Source organism: Corapipo altera, unplaced genomic scaffold (genome assembly GCF_003945725.1).
Source record: "Corapipo altera isolate COAL_440 unplaced genomic scaffold, ASM394572v1 255, whole genome shotgun sequence".
NCBI lineage: Eukaryota > Metazoa > Chordata > Aves > Passeriformes > Pipridae > Corapipo > Corapipo altera.
In genome coordinates, this window is record NW_020884929.1 from 1,723,744 (window position 1) to 1,746,211 (window position 22,468).

General features: G+C 41.4%; 1 protein-coding gene across 3 annotated transcripts in view; it reads right to left on the bottom strand.

Annotated features, from left to right (window-relative positions):
• Window positions 1-549: 549 nt before the first annotated feature.
• SEC24D (SEC24 homolog D, COPII coat complex component) overlaps window positions 550-22,468 on the bottom strand; it is a 47,741-nt gene continuing 25,822 nt past the window's right edge. For 2 of the 3 annotated variants that reach the window (XM_027659039.1, XM_027659040.1), the window contains exons 9-23: window positions 19,217-19,355; window positions 17,548-17,663; window positions 14,743-14,867; window positions 12,018-12,209; window positions 11,616-11,709; window positions 10,103-10,219; window positions 9,663-9,833; window positions 9,084-9,180; window positions 8,315-8,460; window positions 7,598-7,736; window positions 7,079-7,197; window positions 6,256-6,435; window positions 3,164-3,355; window positions 2,574-2,663; window positions 2,056-2,196 (exon numbers count right to left, since the gene is read on the bottom strand). In XM_027659039.1, the coding sequence (XP_027514840.1) occupies window positions 2,056-2,196; window positions 2,574-2,663; window positions 3,164-3,355; window positions 6,256-6,435; window positions 7,079-7,197; window positions 7,598-7,736; window positions 8,315-8,460; window positions 9,084-9,180; window positions 9,663-9,833; window positions 10,103-10,219; window positions 11,616-11,709; window positions 12,018-12,209; window positions 14,743-14,867; window positions 17,548-17,663; window positions 19,217-19,355 (2,058 nt within the window). Of the gene's footprint in view, window positions 2,197-2,573; window positions 2,664-3,163; window positions 3,356-6,255; window positions 6,436-7,078; window positions 7,198-7,597; window positions 7,737-8,314; window positions 8,461-9,083; window positions 9,181-9,662; window positions 9,834-10,102; window positions 10,220-11,615; window positions 11,710-12,017; window positions 12,210-14,742; window positions 14,868-17,547; window positions 17,664-19,216; window positions 19,356-22,468 lie in introns of all 3 variants that reach the window. The other variant, XM_027659038.1, reaches the window with a different exon arrangement.

The window sequence follows — 22,468 nt, forward strand, 5'->3', positions numbered from 1 at the left end:
TCATGGGCTGAAAAATTAAGCAGTAGGTAAATTTGGTAGTGAAACAGGAAGTAATTTTCTGTGTATTATTACAGCAATGACAAAGGAAAAAAGAGGCCTGACTGCTGTAAACCTGAGTTAAACACTACAGTCCTGCTGTTCCTGCAGAGCCAAGCACTGCACTTGTCATATGTGTGTGGTAACTGTCCCTGTCACGATCACTGCCAACAAGTGCTGGTTTAGCTGTTGGGATGGATTAATGTAGGTAAACCAAACTGCACCTGGCACGAGCTGTGCACGTGTAACAGCTCTGCCTTGCTTGGGCTTGGTTCTGAACAGTCCCTGTGCTGGGCTTTGCCAGCACTCAGGGTAGTGACAGGTACACTCTGCTCCATTTGATCAACTCTACCAACCACACCTGGGGGTGATACCAACCATGAAACACTTGGAAGAAGCTGGGCTGCCAGCTAAGCTGCCTGTCCTTAGAGTAGAAGAAGACCTACAGCGTACTAATTGTTGGATGCATGGCCATAAAAAACTTGGAAAACTTGGTATATGAAAGAACAAACATACACACGATGATTATATTTAATAATTGCTTATTTCTTTACACAAAGAGTTGCTGGTGTCATTTTACAAATGGAATGGCAACAAATACTTTTTACAGGGTAATGTCTACAGCTAAAAAGTGCTTTTCTTGGCAGCTGAATTCAGGCTGAGGATCCTTTTGTAATACAGCCACTTATTTTAAGAGCTCTTGGTCAATGACACATACAGGACTCTATAGATAAGCTGTTGAACCAAAAAGTTACACATTTTGTCTGCTTATCAATCATGGATATTAAATAATTAATACTAAGTAGCAACACTAACATGTTTAAAGGCACTTTTTTCTTTACTGAGGCTTAGCCTTACTTTTGAGTCTTTTTGGCTTTCTTTGAAACACTAATTGTTTTAATAATAGCTTTTCAAGTTCGGAAAAGTTCAGACCTCTCCCACAGAGGCACTGGTCCTACAGAGACAGACACACTGATGAAGTATCTGAGGTAAACAGCTGTTCCAAAGGCTCTGGCTTTCTAAATTCTACCTTCAGTATTGGTATTAGCAGAGGCTTGTTTTTCAAAGCAGTGACCACTGAATAAATCAGTCATGTGAGAGGAGATCACTGCAATAGAACTGGTATTAAACATGAGGCTTTATAGCACCACAAATAACCTTTGGTTAATGTGTCAACTGCCTCACAGTTGACCTGCCACTGAAATTTTGAGGGACAGATTTTTCTGAGTTGTACTGGGAATATTCCAGTTAACAAATGTACTAAATAAAACCTAACCTGTGCAATTTTAAAAAGCTAACTGCTGCCCCTAAGAGGAGGCATTATCTGCCAAACATGGCAAAAGGATTGTTGGATTACTGTTCTTCTGTGGTCCCCGTTGTTGTTGCACTTTCTCAAGTCCAGTTAGAAAACTGAGGCATTTGTGTCCTGGACAACCCCAGCTGTAGAAGGGTCCCCAGAGCTCTGTTTCTGTAGAAAAGTAGCACTTGTCCCTTCCAGGAAAAAAAGGATTCGCTTCCCAGGAAGGACTCTGAAATCCTTCAAACTGAACTATGTGTTTACTTCCACTCTGATTCAACTGTACATCCTCACTTAGAAGTGTTTTGTATTTTTTCCACTTCTGTATAGATTCTGAGCATCTCTGCCAGCTCTTGTACAACTTGTGTCTAGTAAAAGGAATAATTAAGAATTTTGTAAATTGTATTTTAAGAAATGCGTACCATATATGCTCTTAAGCACTGACAGTCTGAAATCTGGCAATTGATGTAGAGAAAGAGTCAGGACTCCCAGAAGATTTATACCTGAGTGCAGAACGTCCTATTCTACAGCTTAGTAAGTAAGCAGAGTACTCGGGGAGAGGTGGGGCCAAATGAAACTGTCCAAAGAGAGCACAGAAGAGGGTCAGCAAAGCACAGCAGAAGGCCTGGGCCTGGTGGAGCTGTGGGCCAGCCTTAAGGCACCAGGGACTGTCCGTCCCTCCTGCAAAGGGAAAAAGGAACTGAGAAATGTTAAGTGTTGCCTTAACTGAGCAGCTGACTGATCTCCTTGTGAATGCAGACGAGAAAATCCACATAAGAAGCTCCTCCATAAATACTCTTGTCTTCTACTAGGAACTGTCGGAAAAGCATCTCTGGCTGTTCCCGTTGCTTCACTATAATCAGCTGAAAAGAGAGAGAGAGATTTTAGAATACAGTCATACTAGATGGCAGTAGTTTTCTACTAGTGGATGCTCCTGAGGTGGGGAAAAAAACCCACAAAACTAATAAATCTTCACATTTCAGTAGCTGAACAGAGGAGAAATTAATGTGAATTAAGGGCTGCAGAATAAAATGGTTACCTTTTAGACTTGACTACCTTTGAAAGTCGGTTTTGATTAGGAATTAAGCATATTTGAGATGCCTGTGCCTACAAATCATGCTGGAACTCATCGATGTGCAGGACAACTCCTGATACTTAAAAAAACCTTTTATAGCTACTGGTAAGTTTTCACAAAGCCTGTAGTGTTCTTCTGAACAGGTATGAAGCAGAAACAAGTTACCTTCATAGTGTGGGGCTTTTGGCTCTGGAGTTGTTCCAGGATATGCTTCAGTTTCTTAGAGAATGGATTGTCCAGGTCAGGCAGGGATGTCTGTCAGAAGGGAAGCGTGGCAGGTGGTTATCATCTTCCAGTCACATCTCTTACTGGTTCACACAGACAAGACTAGCTGCTGATAGTTATGGTGTAAGGAGCTGTGGATTTCATTCTAAACTGGGAACTGCCATCTCCTTCACAAAAATGTCTCATCTTGAGGACTCACCTGCCAAAGCCATTTTTCATTGTAAAACAGTCACTATATGAAAACTCACTGTCAGGAGAAACTAACTATTGCAAAGTGTTTTGTTCCAATTTCAGCAATACACAGTTTAGGACTTTAATATCTACAACAGTCAAAGTTTAAGATTTAAAGAAGCTGTGAAAGCTTCTGTCCTGGAAATGTTCAGCTTACAATTTTACGTAAGTTAAAACACTCCTGGTGTCTTAACACCTTCTGCTGGTCACCTGTTTCTGATGAAAGACCACCTCGCTTGTTTCCCCAATTAGCATCTGGTCGTATTGAATCCTAAATCCTTAGTGTGCGTTGTACTCACGGCGTCGGTGCTGATGTGCGCGAAGGACGGCACGTTGAAGAGCCCTTGGATGAGCTCTGGGGACACGCTGGCTCCCAGCCACAGGAACAGGCTCAGCCCGTTGGCCAGCAGGAAGGCCCCTCCCTCTGACAGACGCTCCTCAGAGCAGCGCACGGCGGCTGGGACAGCGTCGCTCTTCAGATCCAGGCTGTGCTGGGGGGAAAGAGACACGCGGCTTGGAGAAGCAGTGACAGAGCTCTACGGAGATAGTAACAAGTAACAGCTGAAGGGTTTAGAACATCGGGGTGGTTCCTTTCCAGCTAAGAGCTGTGTGGGCTTTGGGGCTGAATGGGGCTGATTTGGGGTTTTTAGGGCTGTTTCTTGGTGCTTTGGAGGTTTTTGTTGTGTCTGAACCGGAGGGATTTGGGTTTTGGGACTGAATGTTTGTGTTGTGGAGCTTGGGATGGGGAGGGGCAGGAGGGGGAGCCCCCCGGGTACAGGGCTCGCCCCTTGTTTTGGCCCTATGAGGGGGGTCTCTCCTTTCTGGGGAGGAGGGACTGACCAGATGGACAGACGGACAGACAGACACACAGAGACAGACAGACATGCAGGCATATGGACAGACAGACAAAGACGGGCAGACAGATGGACACATGGACAGACAGAGGAATAACGGATGGATGGACAGACAAATGGACAGACACAGGGACACATGTACAAAGAGACGGATGCACAGACAGACAGACACACAGCTGGATGGACAGACAGGCAGACAGACAGATGGACAGATGGATGGATGGACAGACAGACAGATGGACAGACAGACACACAGATAGCTTGACAGACAGATGGCCCAATGGACACATGAGCAGACAGATGGACAGACAGACTGACCAAAGGGCAGACAGACAAACAGACAGAAACGTAGATAGACAGACAAACACACAAGCAGACGGACAGACACGGAGACTGGCAGAGGCAGATGGACAGACAGACATGTAGACCAACTGACGGACACACAGATGGACAGACAGACAGATGGACGTATAGACGGACGGAGAGACAGACGCACACACAGATACATAAGGATAGACAGACACAAAAATGGATGAACGGACAGACAGAAGGACAGATGGACACATGGATGGATGGACACACAGACAAAGAGACACATACACACAGATGGACAGACAGACACAGACAGACAAACACACAGACCAACGGACAGATGGACTCACAGGAGGGAGAGATGGACAGACAGATGGACACACAGAGAGAGGAAAAAGGGACAGACAGATGAAAAACGGACAGACAACAGACAGACACACAGATGGACAGACAGTCTGACCAACCGACAGATGGACAGACAGACAGATGGACAGACAAATGGACGTAGGGATGGATGGAGACGGATGGACAAACAGACAGATGGACACAGACAGAGGAAAAACAGACAGATGGACAGACACGTGGACACACACACAGCTGAACAGGCAGGTGGACGGACACACGGACGTAGAGATGGACAGAGAGAAATGGATGGACAAACAGACACAGACAAACAGACACAAGGATGGATGGACAGACAGAGAAATGGACAGACAGACAGAGACGGATGGATGGACACACAGAGAGACAGACAGACAAACGGACAGAGGGATAGATGGACAGACACACAGACGGAGAGACAGATGGACAGACAGATGAACAGACACACAGACAGACACACAGCTGGGCAAATGAATAGAAAAAACAGACATAGGGATGGATGGAGAGAGACGAACAGACAGACAGATGTACAGACATGTACACAGACAGAGGAAAGACATGGACAGACACATGGACACACAGACAGCTGAGAGGCAGCTGGGCAGACACACGGACATAGACATGGATGGATGGACAGACAGATGGACACAGGGATGGATGGACAGACAGACGGACACAGAGGTGGACGGACAGACGGACGGATGGGCACAGAGATGGATGGACAGACAGACAGACACAGAGACAGACAGACGGACGGATGGACAGACAGATGGACACAGAGATGGACACACAGACAGATGGTCACAGAGATGGACGGACAGACAGACAGACAGATGGACATAGAGATGGACAGACAGATGGACAGAGATGGACACAGAGATGGACGGACAGACAGACAGATGGACATGGAGATGGACAGACAGATGGACAGAGATGGACACAGAGATGGACGGACAGACAGACAGATGGACATGGAGATGGATGGACGGACAGACAGAGAGATGGACAGAGAGATGGATGGACAGACAGACAGACTGACAGACAGACAGATGGAGACAGAGATGGATGGACAGACAGATGTATGGACAGAGAGATGGATGGACAGACAGACAGACAAACAGACAGATGGACAGAGAGATGGACAGACAGACGGACAGACAGAGAGATAGACAGACAGACGGACAGACAGACAGATGGACACAGAGATGGACGGACAGACAGAGAGATGAACAAACAGACACACAGACAGACGGACAGACAGACGCACAGACGGATGGACAGATGGACAGAGAGATGGACGGACAGACCCACAGACAGATGCACAGATGGACACATGGACAGGCAGACAGACACAAGGACTGATGAACAGACAGAGATGAAAACAAGAAAGAAAAAGAAAAAGGAAAAGAATGAAAAAAAGAAAAAAAAAGATTAGAAAAAGAAAAAAGAAAAAGGAAGAAAGAAAAAAGGAAAGAGAAGAAAGAAAAAAGGAAGGATAGAAGTAAAGAAAGAAAAGAAAAATTAAAGAAAAAGAAAAATTAAAAAAGAAAAACGAAAAAGAAAAAATGAAAGAAAAAAATAAGGAAAAAGAAAGGAAAAAGAAAAGGAGAAAGGAAGAAAATAGAAAAAGAAAGAAAAAAGATAAAAAATAAGGAAAGAAGAAAACTAGAAAAAAGGAAAAAGGAAGGGAGAGAAAAAATGAAAGAAAAAGGAAGAAAAAAGGAAAAGAATAAGAACAAGAAAAAAGGAACAGAGAAAATGAAAGACAAAGGAAGAAAAAGAAAGATAAAAAAGAAGAAGGGAAGGGAAGGGAAGGGAAGCTATCTCGCTCGCTCCAGACTCACAATGGGCAGCAGGCGGGGGTAGAAGAAGAGCTGGGTGTCAGCCACCCCCATGGCCATGACCAGCTGGCGGTGGAAGGCTCTCTCATCCGTTGGGATTTCGGCTCTGCCCACCAGCACACAGCTCTTCAACAGGCAGTTCATGTACACGGGCAGCACCTTCATCGTGTCCGGCAGGATCAGCTGAGAAAACAGACACAAAGTATTTGCCACATAAACCGTACCCCTTGTCTTAGCTGCTCTCAGCTCCCTGTAACCCCTGCCTGTTTTTCAGCACTAAATTAAAGGGGAATTCTCCGAAAAATTAAGGAGAGAAGGTTCACAATAAGTGGTTCTGGTTTTGTTTCTGACAGATTCGGGCCTCACTAACAATGAACGATTCATTGCCCACACTTGTGATTACTGCTGGCACTGCATGGGATGTAAAAGCCTGAGTCTTCTGTGAAGTTAAATCACCAGGACATGAGCGAATAATTTAAAAGGAAACAAATCAGTCAGTCTTACTTGTCAAAAATTAGAATACTACAAACATCTTCAACAACAATTAAAAATGAAGGCTTTGTGAGTCAGTGTGTAATTCTACCCTGGCTGGCTGAGCCCCTTTGTGTGAATATGGGCATCAGTGTCCTCAATGGCATTGCCTTTTGTTCCAGAACAACAGTTTCCAGGTGCTCTAAGTACAAACATTAATCCCACCTGTCATTAATTACATTTGAAAGAAAAGCACAAATCTGCCCTGAGATGTTCCTTTCTGTCAGCACTAATGGTGCAGGGATGGGGTTCACCTGAGGCAGAGCCTGGCTGGGGAGGACAGTGTGGGTTTTACCTGGCTGACGGTGGCAGGGCTGGCACAGTTCTTCTTGTAGCAGGCCAGCATGTGAGCGGTCTGGTTCACCAGGATGTCCCGCACCGTCTTCAGGGGTTGGCTCAGAATGGCTTTAAAAGCTACAAACACAGAAGAGCTTGGTACATGGAGATGGACACAGCCTCTCAAAGTATCTATTATCTACTACAGCTTCTGATTTTAATGACCTGAGGGTGGCTGGTTTTTAGCCCCTCCTACAGACAACCAAACCCCCAACACTGCGGTAGGATGTCCATTGGCACTACTGTGCCTGCACAGTTCTGTGCATTACCTACACACACCAGCATTGCTTCTATGGCAGTTTGTCTACAATAGGAAATTATTTCTCTTTTGAAAGTTTCAGACTTCAAAAGTTGCTCAGACTTGGAGCAGCAAGGTACGAAACATGGTTTCCCACTGGGTAATCACTTCAGCCCCTTTCCTTCCCCTTCCTCCACCCAAATTGAAAAAGGAAACCAAACTGGTCTGTTGTAACTTTACCTGACTTAGCAAAGAAGTTGATGAGTGCATCAGTCTCACAAGTCCTGTAGACATCAGCCAGCTGGGCGCTGCAGTTCAAGCCTATGTTGTGGATGCGGATGCGCCGCTGCCCGCTCACCGTTGTGTAAAGGAGAGCACACTGCAACACACACACAGACCACCACCATTTGCTTTTTATTGCAAAACAAAAAGCTGCTGTCAGGCAAGAACCACCCACTTGGTGCATCAAAGGCATAAAATGCCTTCTGGAGCCAACACAGCCTGGCAGTATTGCTGGCAGCTACATACCTGTAGTTCTTATGGAAGTAGATTTAAAATTATAAAAGTTATTCATCTTAAAGTTATAAAAAGTCCTACAGCAGCACTGGAAGTGATGTTTAGCAAGAGAGGACTGCTCTTGAACAGAAAGATCACAAGGAGTGCTACAGCAATAACAACTGCCATATAAGTACCAGTGAATCTTGTACTCTAAATTAACTTACTTATAATAAAATGGAAAAAATTAACACGTCATGAGGTCTCAATGAGTGCTTAGAAAGCATTGTGGTGTCCTTGAATAGAACATGTAGTACAGTGGCAGGGGAACACACCTTTAATTAGTGGTGGTATGGAAAGTTGTGCCTTGCTCCCATTAGTCCTACACCGTCACTTCTTTTCTGCTATGACTGCAGAAGTTCTTGCTCACCGTTACATGACATTAAAATTAAACCTTTTTACCTGAATCAAGGCTCCAGTGTCTTCATTCAGTTTGTCATCATGTTTGAACTCCACTGTCACTGCCTTGTCACAATCAACCGCTGCCATCTCTACATCTGTAGTGTTGTTCATGTAAATAGCTCCCAAGAATTCCGTAGCCCTGAATCCTACAGCCAGATAAAATGGGGCATTTTATTTTAAAAAATGGTAAATAAAATTGACATTACTTGCTGAAGCAGGAACCATTTTCTCTCAAGGGTTTGCAGCCTCAGTGGGTGCCACCAGCTGTTGTTGCTGATGGCATTAGTGACAGCTCGGTGAGAAGGAAAAGCTGTGACAGACCACCAAGACCTGCACTGTTGGCTTGGCCTGTGTGTGTGTTTGCATTTGAGGTAAGCATGAATGAAAGGATGCTTGGAAAGCAGACACAGTAATGTCACTAGAGTGTGAAAATAAGGAACATGTAACTGTCCAGAAGCAACACCTTTTTATACAACTTACTTGCATTCCGTGATGTGTGCACAGTGATCAGAAGCTTTCCTCAGATTGGATAAGCAGTTGTGAAGGAGGAATATGCAGGATGTGTGTGTGTGTATACATGTACATATATATATATACACACACATATATATATAGGAATATATATATATACACACATATCCATGCATTTTATCAGTCTATTCAATTGCTTTTGAAGTGCTACATAATGAAGTTAAAGCAGTCTTATCTTACACATGATCTGCACAGCACTGTAGTTAACATTCAAGCTTATTCCCATGGGTCCCATTACCTGTACTTGTCCGAACCCTCATTGTGGCATCAAATCCCATCTTTTTTTCCATATCCCTCCTGAGGTCACTTAGGAACTGGGGGCTGTCGCCATCGAGCTGTGAGTGCAGAGCAGGAGAAGCTGCAGTTCAGCAGTGAGCCGGCACCCTCCCCGTGACCCCCCCCCCAGCAAATCTGTTCACATTTACCAGCTCTCAAGTCCTCTGAAAGATTTCAAACGTTGCCTGTTGTTATCAGAATCGTACATACACAGGTGTGCACCACTCACCACTAAGCCTGCACATCCAGAATTTCTGTTCAACCAAACGAGCTCCAGTGACATCCACTGCTGCACTTAATCCCACAGCCTAGGCAGGATTTTAACATGCCAACCAGCTTATTACTGTTTTGAGACACAAACTTGAGCCTGATCTCTCATTTCTAAGTTTGAATTTTATCCCCTGGAGTTGATAACCAACTTTTTCCAGACTCTGCTTTTATGTTAAATGTCCAAGAACACATTGAACTGAGATGGAAAGCAACAATTCCCCCCCCCCCCCAAGTGTTACTATCTGAAAGGCAGGAAACGTGCACCACTTACCTGGAAATTGTTGTACTTGTACAGTGTTCCTCCAGTGTACATTGTGACAAGGCCCACAGAGGCCACGTCCACGTACTGATTTGGGAAGAGGAACAAATTCACACAGCAGCCATTGGCCACACAATCCTTGGCTAAGGCCTCATAACAATTCCCCTGGGGCTGGAAGAGCGTCTGCACAGGAATAAAAAATAGAGGTGTCATCACATTAGGTACTGACCACAACCCAAACGGCCACGGGAAGACAAAAGGATGAAGAGGAAGTTTGAAGTGAGTCATGGCTGCAATCAACACATGTTGCTCTTGCCCATGTTTGCAAGGAACCATTTCAGTACGTTCTTGGAGAACTAATCACTAAAGAGGCATCAAGGAAAAAAGATCAATGCCCTATTAGAGAAAATCAGTGTAACAGTAGTCCCCTGGTAGCTCAGAGTAGAAAATACCTTTTCCTTATCTGTATTGAGTAGTTTTTTGTCATCTCTGTTCTTCAGCTTCCCTGGTGCTTCCGCAGTTGGCAATGAAGAATGGAAGATAAACAATTTCCCAGCACGTTCTGCAGCCTGTTTCAAAGATACCATATTGGCATGTTTAGTACTGCGATTTTAACAAGCCTAATCTTCATACATTAGGGTCTCTCAGAGAACACTGTAAATTTTCTGTGAGTTCCTCAGAGATAGATAAATAATTTAGAAACTCAAAACTAGATGAAATAAGTTCCCAGACAAACTGTGGCTTTTCTGTTAGTAAATAACTTATTCCAGCACACAGGTATGTTGCCTGATATGTTCTTACAGTACTTTCTACAGAGGAATCTAAAATCTTGATGGGCAGAACTGGGAGTACCTCTCTCAGAGATTTTCCAATTGGATACAAGCATTATGCAATGAGCAACAAGTATCAAAAAGTACAAATACTAAAATCAGATAAAATTGAAAGAAAATGTAGTTTGACAGGATGGTTTCTTTCAGTTCAGACACACTAGTGTTCAATACAGTTTTATAGGTGAGTGACAATTGCATTCCTGTACACAGGTATATGCAGATGCATAATTCCCAGTGAAAATCCTTACAAATTATAACTTAAAAATACTGAGCTAAATAAAAAGCTTAATTAAGAGCCCTTAAGTTTGTTTTGTAGAAGTCAAGTATTAGGGGGAAGCATTCAGACACGTATCTGCTGGCAGTATGAATAAATAACAAGAAAATAGGTATTAAATTAGTATTTAAGAAACAGATTTGAGAATCTGCTCAAAGTTTATGCTTTACTCATACAAAGTTGACAGATAAATCAAGTACTTTAAACCAGCACTGTTCTGCCCCTACAAATCCTGTGGTGACCCAGGGTGGTGTGTGTTTATTGGCAGTGCTCCAGGGAAATGTCAGCACTTCAGGGGGTGTCCTGGACATACAGAAAGGGACTGGGCAGCATCCTGGAGTCACTGCCAGCTGTATGCAAGCTGTGAGAACTTGTCAAACAGAAACCCTCCAATCCCACCTAGTTCAGTCAGTCATAAATATCCTGTTTTGCACAAGAAGTTTTGCAGAAGCAGGAGAAGGAGCAAAATTGTATCTTATACTGACTTTCCTGCCCTTCACACGTGCAGGGACTGGGTACCTGTGCAAACACCCAGAATATGGATTGGTTCTGCTGCAGTAGCTAAACACTTCTTTATTTCTCCCAAATACTGAACAACAAACTGACTCCTGCTCCTCCATCTTCTCCTAAACATCCCTTCAGTGTAGAATAGATTCTAGGGACTGGTTTCCCTCAATAAGAAAATCTGGGAACAGATGTTATGCTTGCCAGTGTTCTCATTTTGACTAAAGCTAGAATTGTTAGAATAACAGATTAGTGCTGGAAACAATTACTTTTTTCCCTAATTTCCCATTGTAATGGGACTGGCTTTTAGCAAACCCAATTTGGAGCTGGTTCTCTTCCCCAGAGAAGTGTTCTAACCTTTAGTGCCTCCATGCCAGCCTGGATAACAGGAGCGAAGATGGTCTCACTCTCGTTCGTGTCTGCAAACAACTCTGGAATCTGGTCCAACAAGCTACATAAGAGAAAGGATCAATGTCTCAACTCGGCAGCGTATTTGGGATCATCCCCAAACATACCTTGTAACATACCCAGTCTTCACAGAGGAAGACATTTTCCATGCAAATGTATATTATAAAAATAATACGAGTTTTGATGGTTATCACTATTTCTTTGCCTCAGAGGTGGAAATAAAGGCCTTGAAGCATCTGCTGGCTTCTGAAGTATTTCCACAGATATGCCCCTAACCCCAGCTGACTAAAAGGCATAATGCATATCATAAAGCATTCACATCTTAGTCTCGAAAGGAATATTATACTTTACTTGGTAATAACTGATCGTGATTCCTCAAAGTCAACGAGGAAACCATCCAGCAAAGGAACAAAAACTTCTGAAACATCTGTGACCACCATCATCTGAGGCTGAGCTAAGCTGCTTTTTACATTAAAGAAGTGGAGGACCTTGTTATAAGTCACAAAACCAACTCGAATTGCTGAGGATTCTTCTTGCTCTTCTCTGTAAGAAAAACAAAACCCAAGTGGTTACAATTCTGAAATTCTGACCTTGCAATAAAAGCATTCCTTCCACATGCAAGGCACTCTCTGATCATTATCTGTGCTGGGAGCAACAAAGCAAACAACCACCAAGCAGATGTAATGGCCTCAGTCTTTGCCTTGGGTCAAATTCAAATACCCTGATAAAATCAATTGCTCATTGTTTATTTTTTAAAAAAATATATATTTACATCAATGGTGCATCCCACTCAAACAGTTAAAAGTCCCTAAGATAAAGAATAAACCATGCTGTCATCAAAACATGGAAAAAAGAGGACAATTAGATACAAAATATGATGAGAAAGCAGTCTTTATTTAGGATACATTGTAGTTCAGTGCCACTAATGCTTGATGCCCAATCAAAGCAGAACCAGGTTTGAATAATATCTGGTGACTTTGGTGGGTGGTTTGGTGGAGGTGACTTCTGAGAGCACCAGCCCATTCTGCCATCAGTAGCAGCACCACCAATAAGTACCAGTTAGCCCTTTACCAGGTTCGCTGTCCTAACTTCAGTGAGCATTCATCAAAAGGCAATCCTTGTCAAAAACTGGTCTCAATTACTAATAAAACAGCACCTTTTTGTAGCAGGGTTTCTCTTGTAAACACCAAACCAACCCTTTACCACAAAAACCTCCACTGGCAGTTTCACAACCTTATCTAAAACTTTGCCCTTGGCAGAGAAAGATCTATCACCATTTAAAGATCAGCAGACAAGTAAGTGCCTGTGTAGCTCACACAGCATTTAGCTCTTTTTAAAGTCTGACAAGGAATCATATGTACAGAAAAGCATTCAAATGTTGTTTTAGTCATGCACCTTAAAATCATAGTTGCACAACTCATTATGGTGAATTTCTGAGCTCATAAGCACAATTTCTATAAATGTTTCTCTGGATTTCTCTTGTGTTCTGCTCTAAAATCTGAGCGAGCAAGCAAGACCTTTTTGTGACACAGATCACTTCACTACCCTAAGTCCTTCCTCTTAAAGATACAAGCACAGGGTGAATTCCCTGCACAGAGCTTTTCCCTCATGTGGTAACAGCAGAGTATTTTTGCAGGTGTATGTGTCCAGCAACAGAAAATGAACTTTGAATGAACACAGTGACCTTTGTGTCTCAGCACAAAGTCTTATCACAAATTTTGGTGGAATGCCTTATATTGGTCTTTTTTAAATTAATATTGTTTAGGACAACAGACAAGTCTGAGGAAACTGAAGGGCCTGGCTTTCTTTTTTTTTTTAATTGCTTTTTTCAGTGGACATGAAAACTTTGGCCCACATTATTTGGCAGCAGATCTCTGCAGAGTGCCAGTGAAGAGAAGGGTAAATGTTTCTCTTCTGTGATGTAGATACACTTGCTTTCCTTCTTCCTCAACTTTCCCTATTCAAGCCTAGGTGTTTGTAAACTGCCAGCTGCTTTTTGTTACTCCACTCAGGCCTCTTATTATCTTCAGAGTCATGACTGATCGTGATGGAAAGCTCTGAGATGTTCAGGACAATACCAAATACTTGTGTCTCCAGTGTAATCTTCAAGGAAAAAGTACTTGAGGATGGCCTTATATGGGCATCTGACAAACGAACCCCCCTGCCCTGGACTGCAATTGCATATCCCAGATTATCCCAAGGATCTTATCTCACACCCTTCCTCACTCTGCTCTCTCCATTTAAGTGTGTTCTCCCTCTGCAAGTATTGGCACTTCAAATACATTTTCTTTTTGGAAGTTCTTTTTTATATGCAGACGAGAAACACCTTGTCTATATCACTTCTGAGTCTTTCACTGCTCTCATTTCACTACGTGTGTCATCACTGTTTAATCTTTATTGAAAAGTATATCTATACACTAAAACTCATACTACACTGCACTAAAACAATATCCTGTCAATAATACTGATCAGCAGCAAGACTGCTACATGTGTGTTTCATGCTCATAAAGCACATGTGCTGTATTTCATAAGATGTTTGCTGCCCACAAGAGTTGTTCTCCTCTCAGGTACAAACCAGGACAAGAAAGTCTCACAGTGCAGCAAGATGCTTTAAATGTTTTGCTAATTAACAGTAAGAGCTAAAGATACAAGGCACCAACACTATGGCTCTAAGAGAGTGGCCACTCTCAAGTACTCTGGTTTGTGTATTTCCCTGTTTAATTTAATGAGAAAAGTAGCATGAGAGTAAACACAACTACAGCAAGTAAAGTCGAAACTATGAGCTGTGACTGAGCTGAAAACACCACTAGAGTTCACTGCAAGAAAGGAAAAGAACACAAGCTACACGTGCAGTTGGTAAGGCAGAGTCTTTCTGTTTGTACAGTAAACCCACACATCAAGGTCTAAGAACTGCCAGCAGTGCTAAAAACTAACATTTTGTCACTATCACCCCAAAAATGCCTGTACTGTAAATTCTGACATTTTCTATAGCTTGGTTTTGCCTTTCAACATGCAAAGCTGCTTCATGAAAAGTGCAGTGTAGTGAGTTAAACAAAGCACGCTTCTGTTTCTTTACCTTGGAAGTTTATCTAGCAGAGTCTTCAGTTCATCACATATGAGTTTAACTAGGCCACTCTTTATGTTTCTGTAGGATACATCAATCATGAAGATATAAGCTGGTGGATTTGGAGGCTTCTTGTCCTACACAAAAAAAAAACATTCACAGGGAAAATCAGACAGTGTCTTGTTATGAGGAAAAAATGTACAGGTGGTACCATAAAAAGCAATGTAAATACAGTGTTGTTTGAAAAACTGTGAATCATAACCAGTGACTATTGCAGAAAGCTGACATGAATAGGGTAAAGTCCAGCCCTGGAATAAAACACTGTCATTGGAAAACAGCATCCTAATGGAACAAAATATCTAAAGGATAACAGCTTATTAGATAAGATGTGACACAAACATTTTCTGCTGGAATTCAAGTGTTTAAACAAATTTGCCTTTTGGCAAACCCATATGGTTTTGCATTCCCTATAGCAAGATGCAATATAATTTTGTTAATGCTAAAATTCAGCTTTTCTTAGCATTTTTCCTCTAACAGTTGTTTAAGGGATTTCTAACCAATCTGGAAACAGAAAGCACAACTTAGGTACTGAACCAGAATTAAAACATCTGAGTTCTCAGCAGCACTCAGTGGTGATTGCCTGCATCCTGTCTCTGCCTTGCTGTCTCACACTCCAACACACTCTGGACAGCAAAGTGTTCTTTCAGGAATAAGCTGATTTCTGTAAGACAATCAAAGCATGGGAGTGGAACATTCCATGTATGTAACTGCTGCACACACAGCAGTATGGGGCTGGGGCTGGTATGGATTCCTTTGGGAGTTCCTCTTATCCACAGTGTAAGGGGCACACAAATCATGCACACACTACTGACACAGGTTTCTGTAAGGAAGAAAGAGCAAGAGGAAGGGGGTTTTGTTTTAAAAGAAAAAAAAGGAGTGCTTAGAGATATACCTAGGAAGATCAAATAAAGTGAACAGAGCAACAGTAATCATCACAGTCCCTAAAATGAGTTTTCCTAATTCCCATTAAGAGGGCAGTGCTCATTACTTGGTGTCAAATTCAGAACAGCATTTTCATTATATGGTTTCACTGCCTTCATACAGAGTTCCGACTACTTAAGCAAATTATACTTGTTAAAGTAAACCTCAGAAAACTCCATCTAAGAAAAATTCATCTAACCCTTGAATTATGACTTATCCTTAGTCCCTGGCACACTTTAAACTAAACTAAACATTATACCCTTGATCGCACTCATTTGACTCGTGTAAATCAGGATTAATTCCTGTGAACTGAAACCAGGCAGTATTTTTCAAGGCTGTTCTGTTTACTTGAATCCTAAAGTTTCAGAAACTGCACCAAACATTGCTTCTAAACTCTTGTATCAGATCACCATTCATAAAGAATCTCTGCCTAATTTCTGACAAATATATGGTAGAAACAAGGGCTCGTGCTCACGGCACATCCACTAAGCAGGAGTGCAATAATGCAAACCAGCTGGGATTTGTTAACATTTTTTGTGGCTGTTCATCCTTGTCATTTGATAAGCACAAAAGGAAATGACTTCTCAGTTCTGGTCTTGAACTGGATTTATAAAATATTTAAACCTCTACAACTCGGAGCCAAATGAAAAGTGAATTATAAAATAATGTTAACTTCTGTAACATTTAATGACTTGCCATTTCCAGTGTAACTGTTAATTCCATAGGAGATTTCATTTTTGTAACATTCCAGTAAGCCTATGGATGGGTCTTTGCAACAAGCTGGCAGAGAAAAAGAAGGGTGGAAATGGCACAGAGCCGTTCAGCACACAAGGGGTTTCAGAATTTGATGGAGCTACACTGGATGCACACTGAGCATCCCCCACTGTGTTTCTGTAATGCCTCACCACCACAATTCTCTTCTGTTCTGTGGTTTAACCCAGGTTTCAATCAAATCTTTATAGGTTATCTAAGGGATTTCAGTGGATTTGGAGCAGTGCCCTACTCAAAAAGTAGAATTAAACCTGTCCATTTTCTTCATACCAGCAATAATCTGATGGTCTGAGGAAGTTACTGGTAGCTACTTCAAGACTTCGTAGGGCCCAGTTGCCTTTCCTAACCTTACCATGACCTCAACTCCACTCCCAGGGAGAAAATTCTGCCTGATTTCAGCAAGAACAGAAAAATATGTCCGTGCTGTGGTCAGATGAAATCACACTTGCAGTTTTGTAAACTGAGCTAAAGTTTGAAAAGTTTAAGTAATTTATGATCCCAGAACTATCAAATTCAGTTCTCTAATAAAACCAACTACAAATATTTAGAGACTTGAGTGGGTTTTGGATTGAGTCCTTCAGTGAATCAATATTAGGAGAGAGAACTCATTCCCTTGTAACTTACTGGTAAGAACACCAAAACTACTCTTGCCGGGAAAAGATTACAAGGTCAAATTCCCTTACTAAGGTTTTCAATATTGGGAAGGCAATTTATGTGTGTGCCTGTCTTCAGAATTCATAGAAGACATACATCTACAATGCAACAATTCATCAGAATCTCAAATATATCCCCTAAACATTCCAACACACCAGCTAGCACCAAATGAATGCCCCATTAAATACTGGTGATCCATGACTTTGCTGTGCTGTTTGTTATCATTACTTGTTTGTCTCCCACTCTGCAGCACAAAAGAACAAAACATTACATTCTCCACATGTATCCACATTTTCTAGAACGTTCCTGGACTCTGATGCTCACCTTACAAGTGCATTTACTCCACTGTAAGTACTTAAAGGAGCTTGTTTGCCTTGACATAACATTGGTTTGCATACTGGAAATACTCACTCTGCAATAGTCCAAAGTAGCAACATATTCATAAGATCCCAGGGACAGCTCAGGCCTGTCATAGTGGTCTATCCGTCGGCCCATGTGGTCCAGGTGTTGAAAGAAGAATGAAGGGACTACAAGCCAACAAAAGAACCAGGGAAAAAACATTTACAGTTTGGAAAGGAGGGGAACAACACAACAAATTCTTTCGGCAGATGCGATGTACTAATGTAGGCTCCTCTTTTTCTGATCAAGGGAAGAGTTTAAACACTTCTCCAGTAAAACTGACCCAGGTCATTCCCACTGGCAGGAGCCTGTTTCCCACAGGATACAGACTTAACAGTGACTATTTTGTTAGCAGATACAGTCTAGCTTCAAATTAATTCAAATCACCACAGCCAGAGCTCTGCAGAGGGACAGCAGTACAACTTTTCCTAAAGCCTGTCCTGCTTTATCCAAAAATACCACTGCACTGGAAATAGCATTACAAGGTTCACAGCCCTGGCCTAGTGTACAAGAGCATCAGGTCCATTATATTGGGAACCTTCTGCAGCTACAGGTAAAAAGTAAGAAATCAAGTGGGTTTGCCACCAACAATTTAACAGAGCCAGTCTAAGGCTTAAGAGTCACTTCGGGGAAGAGTCACCTCTGGGTTTTAGCTCCTTGTTCCTCAATGAATACATATTCAGAATGCTTATTTTTCACATTTTTGCCTGTAAAAGCACAAGTGTGTGAGGAGAATATCAACCTTGTTTCTTGGCCATTTTTAGTCCTCATCAAAGTGGTTTTTTTAATAAGCGCTTTCTGACATGGATAAAAGACAATGTAGTAATACAAAGCATGATTTAAAATGACACTGCAACTCAAATGTCTTTCTTAAATTGTTCCCAGTGCATTTATATTTCCCTTTATGAGAGTTAACAAACTATGAAATTTATTATCTGCTACGCTTGCACAAACATTAGAGCTCGAGGCAGAAACGCGGTTGGAGCGAGTCTGTCGAGGTTCACGTTTCAGAGTTGAAAAGATGACTGTATTAGGGAAAGCACTATCCCCCTGTGATCCAGCTGGGCAAATCCAACTTCATACAAATGTCTAGAAAGGCTAGTTCTGGCAAGATTTGGGATTTAGCCAAGAGCACAAGAACAGTTATGAGTCACATGCAGCACACTTGAACAAATATGGCATGGTATCTTCTGTGAACACCAACACTTGTCACAGTAAGATTAATGGCTTAGTTAACCATTGCAACCACAGTCATGGACAGGACAAGGCTAACATGGTTCTACATATCTGCTTCTTGCTGGACATTTACATTTCCTAAAGAAATTAATTTTTTTCCACACAGAAGTTGCTTTCAGTTAACACAAGCAGCTTTGTATCCTGGGCTGACGTAAAATTTTAAAATAAAGTTTTGATCATCCCAGACTGGGCTTCATGAGTCAGCATTATTTTCCGTACATATTTTTTTTTTTTTTAATCAGATTGAACAAATGTTTTATTCTTTATTCTGTATTATTCTTGGGAAGTAATTTTTTTTCATTTGTGAAATAAGCCCAGTTACTGCATCTCCCTAAACTATTTTCTCAGCAAGTCAGCAAGTCAAGAAAATCATTGTATAGCAATACAGTTTCTTTAGAGTGTTATGGAATTCACATGAATCATGGGTCAGAGAAATACCACTTACCATCATTTATACAGTTACAAAATCCACACTGGTATCTTCTCCCACCTTCAATGAACTGCATGAAGGGACACATGTAAGCTTTGCACCGGTTGCATCGGATCGGTCCAGTCTCCCCATGGTTAACAAGATAAAGGGGTGTCTACATGAAGAGGTACAGAGAGAGCAATGCAAACTTGAAACCAAATCGAGCTAGAAGGGGTTAAGTCAGATTTAACTCTTGTTGGAGATCGCTGATTAAGAGATCATTCATCATACAGCGTTCACCCAAAATCTGTGGTAGGGTTGGCTCAACCCCAGGGATCTCCCCAGGGGCTAAATTTACAAGTTCACAGGCCATATTCTGATATTTATTAGAAAAAGAGAAGGATTCAGACCAAAAGCCTACAAAGTTTTGAAAGCACTGGAAGTTTAGGGCTCCAGGCTGATTTTTCTCCAGCAAAGGGTAATTTTTACAGCTCACTAAGAGAAATCTGTTGGAGTCAGGTCTTTTTGCCTTCTCTGTCAGATTGAACGTTTCCTGAAGAGATCTACTGCAAATCTATTGCAAATGGGTATTTGCTACGGAACCTGCTCATATTTTGTCCTAAATGCTGCCCCCCTGCTGCCATGTCACATGCTACACTCATGTTTAAATGATGTCAGGGGCGCAGCTGGAGCAGGAGATTTAGGAGAAATACTAATATTTATTGAAGGCAAATACATACAGCAAACAAGTCCAGCACCTCAAGCACTTGGCAGTTTAATTACACTGACCACGCTCGCTTAGAGCCTCTGCCAAAACCCACAGCTAATGGAAGACATTTTCCAGATGCCCCTTTCCCTAATAACTGCAGCAATTGAAAGATTCCTGTGATTATTCTTAATGTTAGAAAAAGTCAGACTTGAAGCCACTACAAAAATGGAAGTTTGCTCCATTATTTGTGAAACTCTATGGTTTTTATTTTTCTTTCTTTTTCTTACTCCTTTCAATCCCAACTAAAAATCTCTGAACATAAGCATAAGAAATGTCCAGAGTTTAGACACAGAACAGATCCCTAGAAGAAAAAAAGTGCTGACAATGCCTTTTAATGCTAAAACATCACACTAGCACTTTTTTAATTATTCTGTCTCTTCCTGAGGAATGGATATATTTCATCTATGACACACATTATCTTACACACATTATGATATTATTGGGGCAGTCTTTGGACACCTAGAAAATCACTCCTGTCTTCTAGCATTAACTACTTACATAGATTCTATGGTTTGTTTATACTTTACAGGGACTATTTTACTCATTTTTTTCTCCAAAGGGTTTAATGCATTTTGCCAAGGATTTTCTACATACGAGTGCATTTTTACTACATGGGTTCTAAGTGCTCCCTCCTGCTCCACTGAGATATTATTTTACTTTGTGTTCTTTCCTCTATGAAAATTGAGTTTGCCCCAAATTAACCCATAATGCCAGCTGGCAAACTCTCAGGGTCGTTTTTCAGACATGAAAGCCTTGGCTATAAACCCTGCTCATCAGCTACAATTGCTTAATAAGGTTTAAAAGTTCTGGGGTTTGTTCATTACTTGGCAATTTTCTGATTAGCATTCTGCTGTATTAGTTTAATGAGACCTGGATCTGGTTTGCAGTTAATATTATTATAGTATATGACCTGGTAGGGGAAAAAAACAAGACTAAACCAACTTCTGATATATTTATATATGTTGATTCAGTAATTTTAAACCTTAGTTTGATACATTTAATGTTATCCAAGAGCTAAGAAAAATTACCCCCAAATGTTTATATTTTGAAATACCACAATTAAGACCTTTACAGAAAAAGCATGAACAAAAACAATAAAAAAATAAATGCCATGCAGTTCAGAGCCCAGGTGTCTATATTCTTACACATACCTAATAAATTACCTTTTAAAGACAAAAAAAATAAGGGAAAAAAAAAATAAACCCACAAAGTAAACCAAGCAAAAATGTATGAGACAGAATTAAGGATTCTGTCTAACAAAGAAAAATTCTGCAAAAAAGCTCTATGTGTACCCTTACTGATTTATTAATTAAATGGAATTTACATCTTAGTATTTTCTTCAAATAATGTAAATCATTACCTCAATAATGAACATATCTATGATAAAGCTATCTGTGATAATTTCAGATTAAGCACTGACCAAAAGGACCAAAAACCCACTTCTTGATGAAAACAACACAGTTGTGAAAAAAAACTTATTTCAAAAAAGGTGACATCTTTCAGTGCATTTCACTGTAGAACTGGCAAGTTTACCCATCGAGAGAAAGGAATTTGTGCTTGGGTGTGTAAACTGCATTTCCAAACGTCAAAGTCATTTCTGTCAGAGTAAAATAAGTTAAAAGAAAAAAAAGGGTAGGTTTTTGTGGGAATGTATGAAGACAAGTAATACTGTACATGCATTAAAATGCAAAAAATCATGTTTAAAGTAATGATACATAAAAGCAAAACAGTCAAAAAAGAGACGTGGCACATAATGGGAAAGTGTTGTTTGCTGTGCTCCACTCTGTAGATGTCACTGTACACCAGAAGAAAAAGCAGAGGGATCTCTTTATGGTGCCGTGGAAGTCAGCAGCAAAATCACAGGAGCAGGGGAATGAGAGAAAACCAAAAAATACCTTTTTTCATTTTGTTTTCGGTTGGTTTTGGTTTTTTTAAGCAAATGCAATAGTCCTGGGGGTTTTCCCTTTCTACCTGTAAAGTATCAGCATTTTCTTTCCTCTCTTAGATCTCTACCACTGATAAGTGAATCAAGTGAGATCTCTACCACAACTATTTGGACATTTGCCAGACTTGTGGACTTCTTCCGTTCTTCTCTTCCCCCTCATCTCTTCACAAACCTTTGACCACCAAAGAGAGAACAGACATGGACCTCACAAAAAGCAACATTTGGGTATTGATCGTTGGCATTCCAGCACTATTAAAGGTAAATATTTCTCAAAACCAGAGACTAAACAAATACTTGCTAGGCTAAATCTGAACAGGACACACAAAAGGGATTCCTGTTTTGTAAGCTGGGAGAGTGGAGAGGCACAACGAGTCAGCTGTGCTGGGAGGCAGAACACTGTCATTTTAGGTTACAGCCAAGGAGGATTGGGCAGCAGAGATGGAAAATGCTGTAAGAGACCTGCACAAACTTTTTCTTCCATGGAACCTTGAGGCCCCCCTGAAGTGCAAGCCCTGAAAGCTGATCTGATAAACTATAACTTAACCCCAAAGAGAGCTGCGATAGCAGGAGTTTT